Raw genomic sequence first — 18,767 nt, forward strand, 5'->3', positions numbered from 1 at the left:
AGATAACTTTGATAGTTAGTATGACAATATTTACACAACTGTTAATAATTTGCTGTCTAGCCTTAGGCTCATTGACAGCCTGTAGTCTCCTGTGCTGCTGCCAACCAGAATCATGCAAAGCTGAACTTCAAGAATTTCCCAGCAGATTCCACATTTCCTGTTAATTTTTAGTGCATTGTATGAATAACTTTTGGGTATAATGTGTCACAGTTTACATTCTGTTATCCTCACTTAATTTTTATTCTCACATAAATTGACTGGTGTCCTGCACCCACAAGTAAAAAAAAAAACTCAGAAATTATATCTGGTGCTTTTGGCTTTTGGACTGTGTGTGATAGATAGAAAACCCAGGTATACCTATAGGTTATGTTGAATTATAAGAGTTCAGTAGAGGGAGCCTCAAACAGCCTTAAGTCCTTGTTCTCATGTAAAACACCACTGAACAACAGGTCAATGTGAAAAAACACAGATTCTGATGTTACCCAAGGGATCATTAATTGGATGCCCCAAGCAGTGTTTGATTGGCCAAAACATTCCCTAATGAGATGACAATTATAATTTGTTTCCCTTTTTTTATTTTTTTTAAGACAGATTATTATATTTCCCATGTATGAGGGACTCTTATTTTGAAAACAAGACTGAGATTATACAGCCCTCAGGTAAAGCAACCATTCTTTGATGCAACAGACATAAAGAATCTTATCTCATCTCAGAACGTGATAATCCTAAAAAGAAGACATGAGGATTAAAAGTTTATTTTATTTAAACTTTAGCGACTGACATGAGCTGCAGGAGCATCAGAGCAGTGCTCATTAATATTCATGAACCTTCCAAATAAGGTAAAAACAGTGCCTTTCATCCTAGAGGCAGTTCCTAGGGATGTAAATGGGCTGGAGAATTTTCGCACTTACATAAGCCACATTCCTTCTATGTTGATATCAGAGAAAAATTGTTTTAATTGTGTCAGTTTATTATTGATTATTTTAAAAAAAGTATGTCTGCATTTGCTTGCTGCATGAGCAAAGTGATAGTGAATCAGATACTACAGTTTAATGTGCGTCAAATACACTGTAAAACCATTGATATGACCAGAAATAGTTGTGAAACTTCAAAGCTATATGTATCTATTGGTATATATATATCTGCACCAAACATATTCCAAAGCCGCAATTCAATCACAAGTGAGTGAACTTTAATAGTTTATTACCCAATGGCTAAAACTAAACATTGTGTAGTGCCTCAGTGTAGAATGTGAGTGATTTAATAGCATTGAAGAGTGTTGGTCTAGTGCTCGAGTCTGTACCTCTCTGAGAGCTGCCGTATCTGCGGGATGCCCATGTACTTTTGGAAGTGCTCCAGCACATTGACTACACCCTGAAGGAGATTGGCCACCTCTCCATACTGCCGTTTTCGTGTCATAGCTCTGAAAAATGCACAATGGCAAAGCTTTTAGCAAAAAGTGTTGTGTCTGAGTATAGGTATTGATGTTAAATAAACTTACTCAAGAGAGTCAACGCCACCAGCCAGCATGTGCAGGTGATTGAGGGTGGTTATAGAAGTCGTCAGGTGACGCTTGGCATGATCCAGCTGCTTGATGTCCCGTGTGATCTCCTTAACCTGAAACACATTTTGAGATGCATTAGGGATGCTCTCTGATTATTGTCTTATTATAGTATTTTTTTATTTTCTATTAAGCACTTTTATTATATAAATAGATTTACTACTATATTATACAGTATGTAACTGAAAGAAGTCTATATTTATTTTTTAAACTAATATTCTTAATTTAAACAAAAATAAAGTTATATGATGCGATATGATGTGACATGATACAGTATATGATGTGACATATATGATGTAATACAATATGTGATGTGATACGATATACGGTGTGATAGATATACGTTGTGACAGATATACAGTGTGATACGATATATGATGTGATACGATATACGATGTAATATGCTATACGGTGTGATAGATATACGTTGTGACAGATATACGATGTGATACGATATACGATGTGATACGATATACGATGTGATGCGATACACGATGTGATTTGATATCCGATGTGATTCGATATACGATGTGATTCGATATACGATGTGATACCATATACATTGTGATAGGATATAGTGTTTATACACATATTTACTACTGAAATTCCATGACTTTTCCATGATTTTTCCAAGACTTTCAAGTACATTTTCATGACCTAATCTTTCATGTAATATCTACATATGCGTGGTAAAAGAAAAACAATGCATTTTCAAATTTATTACAGCATATCGCAAAACACGCAGCAATCTATTTAGTTTAAATTTATATATATCTTTGTAAAATTTATTTAGATAACCTATGGCGATATACGATATACGATGTGATACAATATAAGATGTGATATGATATATATATATAATGTAATAGATATGCGATGTGATACAATATAAGATGTGATACAATATAAGATGTGATACGACATAAGGTGTGATACAATATATGTAATAGACATACAACGTGATACGATTTAAGATGTGTAACAATATAAGATGTGATACAATATAAGATGTGATATTATATAAGATGTGATGTGATATATATGATGTAAAAGATATACGATATGATACAAAATATGATGTGATACAATATACGATACGATGTGATATATGATGTAAAAGATATACGACTTGATACGATATAAGATGTGATACAAAATACGATGTGAGACGATTTATTTATTTATTTTTTTATTAAATTTTTTACAAATTACATATTAGAGGCAACATAATGATATCTTTTGAGAATTTGCTGCCCAGTGACAATTTTCTTTCTTTTTTTTCCCCAGAGTTTGTATGGTAACAATATTGCATGCGTGACTTCTGTCTATTGCTTCACCATATTGGGGACACATAGACAGAGCTTTGCTATTGTTCTCCTGCCTTCCACCCTTTGCCCTTCCTCTGATCTGCATTGCATTACATTCACAGATGGCCAGTGCATTACTTTGGGCTCAGAGTGAGTACTGTGGACGAAAACCACAGGATGTCACAGTTTCTTGCTCCTCGGTTACCCAGTCTATTAGGGTGGGTGGGTGGTGAGTGGCTATTTACTCTGGGTCCACTTTCAGGCCTTAAATGACTAGGTTCCTGTCTGGAGGGCTTATTTTTACTCACCATTTGCTCCGATTTCTCTGCTTTGTCTTTGATGTCTTTGATTTTGCCAAAGAGTTGCTGAATGGCTTTCTGGGCCTCCTCCAAAGCCTGGAAGAGAAGACAAAAGATCTAAGGTGACCCAAAGCAGCGTTTTCTTACAGCTCGCTGTCAGTTCGATGTTTTCTGTGAAACAGCAACCTGAAGATCACTGGCTAGAGCTGAGTTTGTGTTGGGCAGCTTTCATCGCTTTCAAACTAGGCGATTAGAAAAACAGACACTCCATCTAAATCTTTCCACCACATCAAAAGCAATTAATAATGAACTCATATGTAAAATGAAAACAAGGGCTGAATGACATTTTAATGAACATGCTTCCTGCCTGCCCTCCTGACCTTCCAGCAACTATATTATTTTTAGTGGGAAGATCTCTGCGCTTCAGCAGGGTGGGGAACAAACCACACGGCCTGATGAAACCAGTTTTTACGTGACATTCTTGTAGGCGAAGGTTGTAGCAGCTGCACTGTTGTGCTTCCACATGTTGCCCCACCTGATGCCACCACATAACAAGACTCTCGACTTCGGGAGTGAACATTCCTGGCCACTCGAATGCAGAGTCATGGCTAGTGGCACACCTAAGAATTGGACTCTGATAATGCATAATTACTACTTCCTTTGCAAGCAGCTGCAGTGCTGGATGAGTGGGAATACAGGCTGCTGCCAGTGTATTTAGAGAGACGTGCCTGGGCTGAGAATGGAGAGAGAGTTTGGCCGTCTCTTCAGCCTCGCTTCTTCACAGGCAACTGGAATGCTAACAGCCGGCACCAGCTGCCCCCTGGAATTTACCACTTTTACAAGCCTCCTCAAAAACACAGAGACGCTTTGAGCCACACACACACACATAGAGAGAGAGAGAGAGAGAGAGTGTGTTCACAGTGATGCATCCTCCTTTCTAAGAAAGAATTTTTCAAACTGCAACTGTAAAGTCATGCCAGGACTTTCACAGCTCAAAACTAGAATTGCAGAATTGGAGTTCAAGTGTTTATTGGGATGCATCTTGAGCTCTGCTTACACCTGGTTTTAAAATGTGTTTTGTTGATCCAGTCATAATTGGACAGGTGTAAACGGGATTTAAAATGTTTTGACATTGTCTATGTTTGACCACTTCAAAAGGTTGTCAAAACACATATCACTGGATTGCTTTCAAAGCGTAAACACAGATGTGGCTAACTGTGATCAAACAGGCAGAAAAGTGCTAGTCTCCACCAACTGACCTCATTTTTAATGATTTGGAGAGATGTTGGTGAAGCATGCTTTTTAACTTATACTGCTGGCACTCATAGCCTAGTGAGTAGTGCATTGACATATTGATCTAGATCTTCATGTAGAAGCATGCCAAATATTTAAATTATGCCTAAAAATTATTTATGCATTTAACATTCTCTTTCAGCAAAAAAACGTTAAGTCTGACTAAAAATGTACCTTCATTCTCCACAAAGAGCAGCTCTGAAAAATGTGTGTAATTTGTGTTTTTATTTTGTAAACTGCTAGTAATTTAATTTATAAAATCATTAAAGGTTTGGTTCACCCAAAAATGAAAATTATGTAATTAACCATGTTATTCCAAACACCAGAGACTTTCATTGGTCTTCGAAGAATATTAAGATATTTTTTGAAAAAAAACTGAGCTCCCTCATCCTCCATAGTTGGCAAAAAAAATCCTCCAAACAGACCATGGGTCTTCAGTGATTTGATCAGTATATTATTAAGCTACATAATACACACACACACAAACACAAAATGCGCACACAAACAATTATGTACAGTTTCTTCTCAGTGTAGGGCATACAAATATCTGTTAAAGCTTGAAACAACTACTTTTAAATAAAACCAACTACACATAAAATAAAATAAAAGATCTTGTTTTTGTAATCTGTGTGAAATTAACTCAAGCTACAGTCAAAACTTGTTTTTGTTTTTTACAACCAGATGGTGCTACTCTACCCTTTGTTTTTGTTTTTGAATGGCAGTCTCTATTTTATCTGGAAATTCTGCAATAATGTAAACAATTAAAAATACAAATGACAAAAATCCCTTTGTTTTATTGGGAAAATTGTATCTTAATTACTGCATAAATATTACATTTTACCACAAAACCCTCTCAAAATTGAAAAATAATATAAAAAAACTGTTGCATAAGTTTAATTGAATTAGCTAAAAAAAAGTGAATAGTTATTTTTGTAATCTGTACGAAAGGAACTTAATGTACAGTCAAACTGCAGCAACTACTCAAACGCTCACTGATAAGGCACTGTCATTTTGGGAGGAGATTTGGTATCAACACCAAGTTGTGAATTACTTTAAAAGACCAGCTCGAATGGACGAGGCATTATCCAGAGGATGATAATGTGCAACACTGCCATAAAGAGGGTTGGTGTTGTGATCTCGTTCACTTCAAGTGCACATGCACATTAGCTTGGGCAACCTAAAAAAAAAAAAAGCTGATTTTGTTTGATTCGAATGTTCAGAAACGAAACTTAGAGACAGCTGTTATGTACATTTTATTAGTGATCGCAAATACAATGTAATGTAATTGTAAGCAAATAGTTGTTGAGAAATTGATGTTTCCCCATTCAAACAGAATGCCCAAACATACTGAACGGGAGGCATTTCAAAGATGGCCACTGAGTAAAATAACAGCGCTATTGTGAACATCCGCCCAATACTGACACTGAAGAGAAGAAATTGTAGAATAAAATAGTTATTTTTGCAAAAAATATTGACTGGACCACCATAGGGAAATGCAAGGGATTGGAAGGACATGAGGGTGAGTAATTGATACCAAAATTAAAATTTTAGGCTAATTAAAGTATTTATTGTTTTATTGATCAAATCTCCCTTATCTGAAAGGGATAAAAAGTTGACAAAAAGTATATATAAACACTGGCTGTGAACAGTAATGCATCTCCTTTGTCCACATGTAATCAGATCTACAAACAAACGCATCATAATACTGACCATAAATAAAGCCCTATATTTAAAATAGGCCATATTGTAGCAATGCATGAAAAGATCCCTTCCGATTTGATTTCTGAAGAACTTCTTGTTGGAGGATCTCCTTCTCACACTGCTGATCAGGATGAAGTGGTTTATTTGGATCTGGCAGGAAGAAGAGCAGCTGCTCCGCATGTGGACTCTATTTGCAGTTTCAGGATGTTTTCCCCCCCAGATGGTTAAGCCAAGCCATAGACTATAGGACGACATGGATGCTAGGATGCCTGCTATTTAGTGTTGTGACAGGACTGAAGAATATGTAGAAGCATTAAGAAAGAAGCATATCGGTCATTAGGACAGTCTAACAGTTGCTTACAGGAAGCAGTGAGACTGGATGATTATGTCTTCTGTGATTATGCCATCAATCTTCCACACTTACAATGATTATCCTGCATGTAATTACTTCTAAAATGCTAAAGAGATTATGAATTAAAGAGCCTAGTTTAAGTTTAACCCTCTATTGTATCAACATTATAGTGCCTCAGGGTTATTCTGTGGTTCTAGTGAGTGACTTTTATTAAAACATTAGGATGTATAAATGTTACATTACCAAGTATTGTTTATTTTATGAGGAATTTGCTTAAATGTGGTAAAATACACTGTGGAAAAATAAAATGGACTGACACTACTAAAATATGTGTGGTCAGTTATTGTGCTACATGCTATAAAAACAATTAACCGCAATAGTATTTCCCAGTATTATTGTTTTAACTATATTGCTGATTTGCAGCGGTGTTGAACATTTCAAAAACAAACTTAAATATTCAGATATGATTAACATTATTTGATCTATTAATTAACTGTTTATCAATCACAGTAAAACTTGTATAGACTAAACTCGTTAAATGCACAAAAAATGTTCTAAATAAATGTGTACATTCTTCATTCAGGGTATCTAGTAGGGAGTCAGATCAGTCTCAAAAATAATACATTTGCAAAATAAAAAGTTATACATAAACCGCACGATTTACGATTTGTAAATTTAAAACACTGTTCATAAAAACAACACAATTTGTAAATTAATAAGTAAAAATCAAGAATATTTTTGCCAAATTAATTAGATTTGTGTATTTTTGAATCATGTTTTGAATTTATGAATTGTATGTGTATTTTTGAATAATGTTGTGAATTTACAAATTGTATTTGTGTATTTATGAATCGTGTTTTGAATTAGCGAATTGTATTTGTGTATTTATAAATCGTGTTTTGAATTTACGGATTGTTTTTGTGTATTTATTAATCGTGTTTTGAATTAGCGAATTGTATTTGTGTATTTTTAAATAGTGTTTCGAATTTACGAATTGTATTTGTGTATTTATTAATCGTGTTTTGAATTAGCGAATTGTACTTGTATATTTATGAATAGTGTTTTGAATTAGTGAATTGTGCTTGTGTATTTATGAATAGTGTTTTGAATTTACGAATTGTATTTGTGTATTTATACATCGTGTTTTGAATTTACGAATTGTATTTGTGTATTTATTAATCGTGTTTTGAATTAGCGAATTGTACTTGTATATTTATGAATAGTGTTTTGAATTAGTGAATTGTGCTTGTGTATTTATGAATAGTGTTTTGAATTTACGAATTGTATTTGTGTATTTATAAATCGTGTTTTGAATTTATGAGTTGTATTTGTGTATTTATGAATCGTGTTTTGAATTTACAAATTGTATTTGTGTATTTTTAAATCATGTTGTAAATTTACAAATTTGATTTGTGTATTTTTGAATCGTGTTTCGAATTTACGAAATAGGTTTATGTTTTTGAATTGTATTTTAAATATATAAATTGTATTTGTGCATTTATGAGTCGTGTTTTGAATTAATGAATTGTATTTGTGTATTTTTGAATTGTGTTTTAAATTTATTAATTGTTTTTGTGTATTTATAAATCGTGTTTTGAATTTACGAATTGTATTTGTGTATTTATAAATCGTGTTTTGAATTTATGAGTTGTATTTGTGTATTTTTGAATCATGTTTTGAATTTACGAATTGTATTTGTGTATTTTTTAATCATGTTTTGAATTTACGAATTATATATGTGTATTTATGAATCGTGTTTTAAATTTGCGAATTGTATTTGTGTATTTTTGAATCATGTTTTGAATTTATGAATTGTATTTGTGTATTTATAAATCGTGTTTTGATTTTATGAATTGTATTTGTGTATTTATAAATCGTGTTTTGAATTTACAAATTGTATTTGTGTGTTTTTGAATTGTATTTTAAATATATAAATTGTATTTGTATTTATGAATCGTGTTTTGAATTTACGAATTGTATTTGTGTATTTTTGAATCGTGTTTTGAATTTATGAATTCTATTTGTATTTATGAATCGGTTTTTGAATTTACGAATTGTATTTGTGTATTTATAAATTGTGTTTTAAATTCACAAATTGTATTTGTGTACTTTTGAATCGAGTTTTGAATTTACAAATAGTATTTGTGTATTTTTGAATCGTGTTGTGGATATATGAATTAGATTTTGTAAATGTATTTTTGAGACTAATATAGCTCCATAATTAAATTTTTCTCTTGTTTTCTATTAGATTATCAATTTTTGTGTACGTTTTAATAGAAGCTAAACTGCAATTATAAGTCAATAAAATTGTTACCTGCAAAAGTTAACTAATTCTAAGTTGTTGAAATAATGACATCAACAAAATCACACTGACAGAATTTTACCAGTAATATTTACCAGTAAAATTTACCAGTAATATAAATTTCAATATACCAAAAACACTAAACAAGAAAATGCAATCAAAGGTATTAAAATCAATAAAACAAGTGATGTTATCTTTTTAAAATGTCAAAAGCCTATGTCAACAATGTCCCGGATGACTAATACAACTTTAAAGGGACAGACGTGGATATGTCTATAACAACCGATAGAAAACCACACGTGTAGTAAACTTTCCATCCTGTGTTTAGATTAAATATTTATACAACATTCTTGGGGAGGCTCCTTCTCGGCATTTCTAATAAGCAACTCCAGATGCCAAAAACTACATGAGACATCCTGATCCCAACTGGCTCCCTGACAGCTGTAAACCTCTCATCTGAATGCTCCATCTGGGAACAACAACATGGCAAACTTTTTATATGGAACGTTTCTGCAGCACGGAGGAAAATAATGTATATTAGCACAAGCCCTGCGTGAGACAAAGAGGAAGGCAAAGCAAGGGAGTCCTCAAATAATGCTTTGACCCACATTTGACTTTCCTTTATGAATAATATCACACATCTGACAAGTTTCCGCACATTGTCAACTGCTTTTCAAATTCAGAAAATATTTTTTTAAATAGCTTGCTGTCAGTTGAGAATAGATCTTTCCTCACACTGTAAATGCACTGATAACCGCAAAGAACAGCAGAAAAGACTGCATAGTTACACTAGTCAACATTATAAATAAAGCTACTCGTTTATTTGCACTCGTGTTGTTCAAACCTTTATGATATTCTTACAGGAGGACAAATACACAATCAAAAGTAATTTCTGAAAATGTAGGTCTTTGTTCACTATACGATTTTTTTATCAGCAATGTCCAGTTCAGGGTTAGCTTAGTCAATAAAATTATGGGGAAAAAAAACAAGAATCACAGTATAACTTAAGTATAATCACAATATAAGAATTAAAGCTGCAAGCAGCAATGAAAGGGACCTTGCACCCGGGCTCGCCACCACCCAGTGGCCTTAGGATGACCGAGAACAATAGACAATAATAATTTGAACTGATAGATTTAAAAAAACTGAGAAAAATCCCTGTATTATGTCAAACTTTCTTCTGTTAGCAGGTGGCACTATTACTGTGACTCAATATTGGCATGTCAATGTCTGAGAGGAATCTCATTGAACATGTACATTTTCAGGCAGATCAGACATTGTTTTCTGAGTTATAAGTACTTCCTCCTCTATGGTGATACATTGAACTTTGTCAGTCCACCACAGACACACCCTTCAGCAAAAACTGTACATCTTCGCAGTTCAACATCACAAAGGCCTTTGGATTAAACTTATGGAACATAGATTTGATCTGATAAAATTTGTAGGAGGAGTTTGCTACACTGTAAAACATGTAACTTACTGTTGCCAGCAGGTATTTCTTTGTATGTTTTGCCATGTTTGATTTGTGTGCCAATTTTCGTATGTTTGCGTGAACTGTAGCTTAGGAGGGCAATCCGTCAAATGTCCATAGGTGGCGCTGTCGAGTCATTGTGCCACACTCACTTCCAAAACCTTTACAAAACTATATTTCACCACTTCTGGCATGTGTAAAATTTTGTGGGTTTTCGAGCATGTTTAGACTCTCAAAAATGCGATTCATTCTTGAGAAGAAGAAGAACAACAAGGAGAAAGCGATGCTCAGTCCCTAAAGATGGTCTGTGGTCCTTGGTGATTTATAATAAGCAAAACAATGGCTACTGGTACTTTTAAAGTCAAACAAAACCTATACAGGCAAAACAACATTGAAAAACATCAAAAAGAAAAGAAATTTGACAGGTCCTCTACGCCAGCAATAGGACTGAAAACTGGGTTTTTTGCTCACAAGCCAATGAATGAACAGTGTATTATTGTTGACAATAAAATACCAAATTTAAATTTAAAAAGATAAAAAACAATTTAACATTATTTTTTCTTTTAATCCATTGCGCTGTTCATTCATCAGACGAGCAGATCAGAATGCATGCTTTCAGTCATGTCACTGGTGCTGCAGTTTATGTTTGTGACATGACATTGTTTTGACAGTTCTGTTTTTTAGTTCAGTGTTGTTTGATCTTCATTGTACAGCCAGAATAGATGAAACATTCTTACAAATATCTTCTTATGTGCTTAATCAAAGAACAAATGTAAAAAAAAAAAATACTCCTACAGCTTCTTACAAACTAACATGGCAATGTTGATAATTTCAAATCCATTGCTTTACAGCCATTTATGCTAAAAAAAATCAAATGGTTTTGAAGGAATGCATGATTAAGTTATTGTTCTTTAAACTGTCAATTGCTAAATCAGAAGATATTTCCAAATAGTGTTTTTCCCCACCATAAATGTCCTGAACCACCAAATGTTGTTTACAAAAGTCCTGCAAAGTACATTTTCTCAAAGTTATAAGAAGAATGTCAAATTATTCCAGCAATCCACTCCAAAGTTATAATTGTTAAAGGGATAGTTCACACAATTTCTTTTTCTTATAATCAGTTGTGTGTCACTTTTCTCTATTAGTGCAGTGCGTTAAAGCAAAGATGGTCTGTGGTCCTTGGTGATTTATAATAAGCAAGTCAATGGCTATACAGACACTTTGAAAGTTAAAAAACATGTACAGACAAAACTAAATAAATAACAGCGATACACTAAAGTCTTCTGAAGTAAAAAAAAAATCAGTTTGTGGCAGAAAAAGAAAGAAAGAAAGAATGAAAGAAAAAGAAATAAAAGAAAAGAAAGAAAGAAAGAAAGAAAGAAAGAAAGAAAGAAAGAAAGAAAGAAAGAAAGAAAGAAAGAAAGAAAGAAAGAAAGAAAGAAAGAAAGAAAGAAAGAAAGAAAGAAAGAAAGAAAGAAAGAAAGAAATAAAACTAAAAACTAGGTAAAGTTTAATCATGATTACTTGCATTCAAAATTAAAGTTTGTTTTGGCATAATATACATGTGTGTGTGTGTGTGTGTGTGTGTGTGTGTGTGTGTGTGTGTGTGTGTGTGTGTGTGTGTGTGTGTATTATGTATATGTGATACACATACAAAAATAGAAACCAAAAAATACAAAACAATTTTGTTAGATAAATATTTAAATTTATAAGTAATTTGCTTTATATCCCAATATATTTTAAATTTAATAAAGAAACGTTTTCTCAAATATATGCATGCATGAGTATATTTATATATAGGCAATAAATATACACAGCGCACACACTTACATTGAGTCAAAACTAATTTTTATTTTGCTTATTTTTGCCCAACACTAATAAAACAATTAGTATATTTATAAAACAACAACAACAACAACAACAACAATAATAATAATAATAATTATTATTATTATTATTATTAGTAGTAGTAGTAGTATTATTATTATGACAATAATAATAAACAACAACAATAACAATATAATTATTATAACTTTACCCAAATTTTAAATGAATGAACACCTCATTCAAACACATAAAATTATTTCAAAGATCCTAAAACAACACTGATTCACGGCAGCCAGACAATAACACCAATAACACCAGAGAGGAGTTTGGGTCTTTAAACAGGGTGAACATCTGTTTCAGACACTATTCGTTGGGCCCTCAGCTTCACCCAAACTTCAAAGTTTCCCTGACTCAGTCACAAATAAAACTCCCAAAGCCCAAATCTAACTTTAGCCTCTTTTGGTCCACAGGGGAGAATGTGAAAACACAGAGTAAAGTCAAACACATCCGTCCGCCTCCTCCACACAGCTAGAAATGTCATCAAGCAGACCCCTGGGATCCCTTTCCAGACACAGATGTCTCCATCTCACTGATAAATACTGCACAGACTAAACAAAAAATAAAAAAAAACTTGAGTGTGTCTTTCCAGTCCTTTCCCCCCATCGCCACCATCACTCCCAGACTCAAACTACACGTGTAATCCACACTTCCCTGCCATTCCATCTGCTGAAATGATTTTTCCTCTGCTCTGTGGAAACAACTCGGGCCGTGAGACTCGTGGCCCTGCATTAACACCGATCCTTTCAGACACAACCAATTTCCAAAAGCAGAGCATGCTGGGTAATGCAGAGCCAGCTGACCCCAGTCGCAGGTCTCTGTTATGAACTACATCTCAATAAAGAGGTCGCATTTCACCTCAGCCTGCTGCTTTGATTAAGAACGGATCTGTGTTGAATCAACATTTCCAGTCTGGTCCAAGAAATAGCAGGACACTAAACCACAACGGGGAATGGAATTGCTGCTGAGAATAGGGAAATTCAGGGTAAAGTGAGCCTTCCTTTCCAGGAAGAGACAGCATCTGGGACTTCCAGAGACGTGAGATGGAAGAGATGCACCAGAAAATATGCTGTCAAGAGCTGTCATGAAGCAGACAGAGTAGTTCACCTCAGGAGAACATCCATAAGTAGTTTTAACCACCACAATGGTTAGATTAAAGAGAGCAAACATTTTCATGTTTTTTTAAAACCTGTACCACTTTTGTTTGTAGAATCCAGTAGAATATTCTTTCTTCCACACAACTGTTATCATTTCATCAAGTTGTTAATTTAACTTAAAAGGGTGATCCACGGTGTATTTTAAGGTTTGGTTGTGTTTATAAGATGCAAAGCACTGTAGACTCATACTTGTAGAAAATCATGTTTTTTATATATCTTACTTCAATTATATAAAGTTACTCAGCTAACATGAAAATGACTGTCATATTTCCTCTGAAAGGCTCGCCCTCACACCTCATTCTCTCTAGAACAAAATCTGACAAGTGTCTTTCACATATAACTAGAATAAGTATGTTTAAGTAATATAAAACGTTCACATAGGTTTTGCAAGTTTGTTATTTGAGATGTATAACGCATGGAAAACGTTTGCATAGAGAAACTCTGCATGCGCTGCTGAAAATTGTGGGTGTTTACGGCGGTTTGACTGATAAATATGAATTTGTAGCTAAACTGTTAGCAGTGCCAAACAGCAATTCCAGTTGTTTACATCCTCACTAGAACATATTGTTAACGCTAGAAATTGTGCATGTAATAGATCAATTTTAACAAATAAAAACACTAAAAGGTTGTGGCTTACAAGCCAAAGCTTCGTCGGTATTAGCCGAATCCAGCACTGAACTGGGAGAGATTGTGGAAGTTCTCCTTAATCAAATGCTAGCTATATATGTATTACAACTCTCTGGAACATAATTAACATTGAACTGTAAGCACTTCTCTCTTTGTGTCATGTCCTTTGGAAGCCCAATCCAGAAAAGGAAGAAGCTCTGTAGAAATAGCAGCATTTGGACGGCATTGCATAGCTTTCTCTGTTATAATGTTACAGCTTCTCTGGCCACGCCCCGGTGCTGCGCAGGCTGTATGAAGCATTTATGATCTCATTAACATGGATGTATTTTTTTACATTCTTACATTAAGAGATGTTGTTTATGTTCATACAGCTACATTACACTTGAACTAAAATTTTAAATATGATGGACCACCCCTATTAGAAAAATTTGAATATTACATGAATCTTTTAAAAAATAATGCACCATCAGCATTACATGCGTGTTAAGGGTTATATATTGCCTTTTTTTTACTTTAATGTTATCAAGATTTTTTACACTAAAATATCATTTAGAAGTAAAAGGGTATTGTCTAGTTCTGTTTTGACCCTCATCAAAACACTGTTTATAAATGGGATTGTAGACTACTTGAAGTAAATGTGCAGTGTTATGATTGGCTAACCATTTACACTTTATCAATTTTTGTCCACCCTTATAACCTAATGTACATTTGTTATTAATATAGAGTATTTATAGTGTGTTGCCATACATTCAACGCACTTTACAAGAGGGGGTCTATCCATACCACCACCAGTGTACGGCATCCACCTGGATAATGTGACAGCAGACATATGACAACAGTGCCAGTTCGCTCACCACACACCAGCTTCAGGTGAAGATGCAAGACAGTGGTACAGCCGATGCAGGGGATAAAAATAATCAGGTAGCCATGATGGGTAAGGGCTGATGGAGAGAACTTGGCAAGGACACTGCAGTTACAGCCCTACTCTTTACGAGACGTGCAATGGGATGTTTAATGACCACAGAGTGTCAGGACCTCGATTTAACGGTTTTCACCTACAGTATAGTGTCCCGATCACTATACTGGGGCATTAGGAACCACACAAGACTGTTAGCACCCCCTGCTGGCCTCAATAACACCACTTCCAAAAGCAACCAGGTACTAACTAGCTTCAGTGAGCAACCAAAGACTTGAGCTGCAGGGTGATATGTGTCTCCACGTAACCATCTGCATGTATGATTGACAGCAAACATAATTCATAGATGGACACTGCTGTGATTTAGATTAAAAACTCATAAATGCCGCGTACATATCAAATGATATGTAGTAACAAAGTAATAGTGACGACGCAAAAAAAAAAAAAAAAAAAAAAAGGTTTTGTGGTGCAGCATCACTATCAGATGCAATATAGTCGAAACAGCAGTCATTCACTTTTAAACCGTCTGAAAATCTTAATTGAATTGTGCCTTGTCTGTAAACAAATATGCATTAAAATGAATTGAACTAGAGACCAAGTTCCTAGTGACAGTCCGGCACTTCATAAGAAATAAATTTCAACTAGGCATGGGATGATAACCGTTTTCAGGGTATACCGTGGTTTGTAAAAGCCAAGCCGCTCCTAAAGTAGGTGTACAAATTTTTTTTTACGTTTTTTTTTTTTTTTTTACAAATGAAGACAGCTCCACAAAATTATTTCCAAAATATTTTAAATGTTTCTCAAATTGAAATATATTGTGTTCAAAAGGGGAAAATAAGTTCTTGTATTTTACCCAGAAATTTAAAAACATATTTTAGAGCAGTAATCACAATCCCCTAAAACCATGATATTGTTATTCAAAGTTATCATATAGTCAGAATTTTATACCAGCCCATCCCTAATTTCAACCACTGTTTCCTAATGTTGGGTTCAGACCACAACTTGGCACTGCACAGTATCTTGTTTTCTTTATAGTTTGGCTTCTGCTTAGACCTGCATTTGCATCACTCTTTTTTTTTTACCTGCAACATGTACCTACCCATCACTTGTTCTTTAAAGGCAAAGTCACATGAGTTTTTTTATAAACAATTTATTCTGCAAACTTCATTTATTGATTAATTTTCTTTTCGGCTTAGTCCCTTTATTAATCAGGGGTCACCACAGCGGAATGAACCGCCAACTTATCCAGCATATGTTTTACGCAGCGGATGCCCTTTCAGCTGAACAACTCATCACTGGAAAACACCCATACACCATACACCAAAGGAAACATGCAAACTCCTCTGCAAACTTCTTTTGTGTATTTTTTTCTTCCTGGCTTGGGATGTTAAATCAAATCATTGATTTAATGTCATTTATCTGATGCTGATCTTCTATAACCTGACATGTTCCAAGTAACAAGTTATGAAAGGAAAAAGCTTTATATTTTATTTTTCTACCCTAAAGAATTCAAAGTAACTCATAGTAGCATCATTGGTTCACAACAGAACAGGTGTAGAGGCGCTGTGAAAGTTTCATGGAAATTAAAAACTCACTTGTCTGCCATCTTGCCCCACATTCGTCTGTCCCCTCACCACTGTTCTGATATTGTCATCCAACTTTCTGATTAGAAAAATTATAAATAATATCAATTAATAAAAAAAAACAATATTCCACATTCATAAATGTTGACCACATCAAGGTGTAATTATTAAAAACTTACCTGATTTTAAGTCGAATGTTATTCACCACTTCATCTATATTTGCCAGGGACTAAAAAGAGATTCATTAGATTAGTATGAACTAGTAGAGATGGATTTTTTTTTAAATCACATTGTTCAGATTATACACGTTTCTTTTTTTACAATCAACATCTTATTATCTTTATCTTCACAGGCAGTAGTGCTCTCTAGTGGCCAAGTATATGAACATTACCCCATTTAATCCCAACAAGTACTGTTGTGACCTTGTATGTTTTCTTATTTCTGGAATCTCTAAAAGTGTTTTTGTTGGCTTTGGGCAATTTTTCTTTTTTATAAAAAAAACTAAACAAAATTAAAACAACCAGATTTACATACTAAAGTTTACATTATTCCTTCTTACACATCTAGATGTAAGAGGTGATTATTTCTGTGTTTACTTGTGGCGTAACAACTGTTAAGAATTAAAAACAATTGAATTTCAATGGAATTCTAACCATGCTGTTTCAAATTGGTCACTATTGTCACCAAATATAAAACTTAATTTAACCAACATAATATTAAGGAAGGCATGGAGTTTCTGTGTTAAAGATGTAAGAGAAAATTTGGAAGTAAATGAGTTTAAGAGATATAATACTCTGCAACAATGCAAGAAAAACAGATGTTATCGTTAAATGATTTGTCCCGATCTTAAACATGGGTTACCTAATAACAGGGATAACATTTGATATATTAATTATCAGTTTATCACCACAAAACGTGTATGTATCCCGGTATGTATGACTTAAGCTTGCAGCTTGTTAAATGCAGAAAAAAATCATAATAAAACGTATACATTCATCATTTGGATCAATAATCTGATTCAGACTCACCTGCTCTGTTGGAAACAAGGTATTAATGTATTCAACAGCATTAAAATCCGCTCGATCTAATGGGTCTTGACTGGGAAAAACCTAAAAAAAGAAATCATACAAATAACAAATAACATGAACAAAAACATAAAAGCAGACTCAGCTGATCAAGGACGTTAAACATGTTCTGTGGACAAAATGGTGTCGATATATTTTTTTACAGTGCAGTCTGTTGAGGTGTCACCAAACATAGACCATAGATATCATGTTGGACTGGCTAAGCATTAAAAATGGAATGATTGTGGCTTGATTGAGCTCAATAAACAATGCTCTTTGCTATTATTAGTAAACATTGCTTATAATCTCTTCTTTTTTGACAAATCGGTTAATAAACATTGCTTATAATCTCTATCTTTTTAACAGAAAAATAAGTTAATTACCTAATGCGTTCCACACTTCTTACTGTTTTAGCATGCATTTGTAAAGATTAATGTAGTAGTGCACATATATTTAGGTTTTATGGTATATTTAACAGATTTTCAACACTATAAGAAAGCCCATGAAATAATATACAGAATATTTCCTTACAAAAGTATAGCATTTTATATTATCATTGTAAAGAACATAGTCTATATGATTCCTAACACATCAATAATTAGAATACAATATAATTTGTATTCAAAAACAGTTTTCTCCTGTATTTACAGTAACTTAACGTTAAGAGTATTTACGCCCTCAAGTAACACGCGAGAAATTAAACATTTGCGTTGGCTGATTTGTCGTTTTAAAACTGAAGTTTGTTCTGGAAACAGTTCTGAACACAAACAAAATGATAAGTGAACAAGACATGAGCAAATTTGTTAGCATAAATGGAGACGTTTATTGGAAACTGGCTATTAGCATCTCTGAAGACAACTGACAGCTTGTGTTTACTCTCTGACACTCTCAAAACATACGCAAAGAAAAACAAATCCGAGTTACCTGCTCAATCGCCAATTGCACTTCTGGGGTAAGGTGTAATATCGACTCTAAATCTTCCACAAATTCTAATTCTTCATCCTCCATCATTGTGAACAGTAAACAGTCTGGTTTATTTCCCTGTGCTGACGCGAATACTTCTTTACCGGTGTCGACGCGCAGGAGAATTTGATTCGTTAGCGCCATCTGTCGCGCTGGAGACCGACCACGTCCACTCTTGGGGGTGATGTTGTGTGAAAACCATATAGACTGTAAAGGTGAGAACAAACATTATATCTGGGTATTTTTATATTGTTAGTTTAATATTGTAACAAATTACCTTGGCTTGT

The 18,767-nt window shown here is 34.0% G+C and overlaps 1 protein-coding gene across 2 annotated transcripts in view; it reads right to left on the reverse strand.

The window, feature by feature from the left end:
• vps53 (VPS53 subunit of GARP complex) overlaps positions 1-18,588 on the reverse strand; it is a 53,180-nt gene extending 34,592 nt beyond the window's left edge. Inside the window, exons 1-7 of one of the 2 annotated variants that reach the window (XM_005157580.6) lie at positions 18,442-18,574; positions 17,482-17,562; positions 16,633-16,682; positions 16,466-16,532; positions 3,177-3,263; positions 1,502-1,617; positions 1,304-1,423 (exon numbers count right to left, since the gene is read on the reverse strand). In XM_005157580.6, coding sequence (XP_005157637.2) covers positions 1,304-1,423; positions 1,502-1,617; positions 3,177-3,263; positions 16,466-16,532; positions 16,633-16,682; positions 17,482-17,562; positions 18,442-18,528 — 608 coding nt within the window. In that variant the 5' untranslated portion in view covers positions 18,529-18,574. 2 annotated transcript variants of the gene reach the window in all.
• Positions 18,589-18,767: the final 179 nt, after the last annotated feature.

The sequence above is a fragment of the Danio rerio genome, chromosome 15 (genome assembly GCF_049306965.1).
Source record: "Danio rerio strain Tuebingen ecotype United States chromosome 15, GRCz12tu, whole genome shotgun sequence".
NCBI classification, from domain to species: Eukaryota; Metazoa; Chordata; class Actinopteri; order Cypriniformes; family Danionidae; genus Danio; species Danio rerio.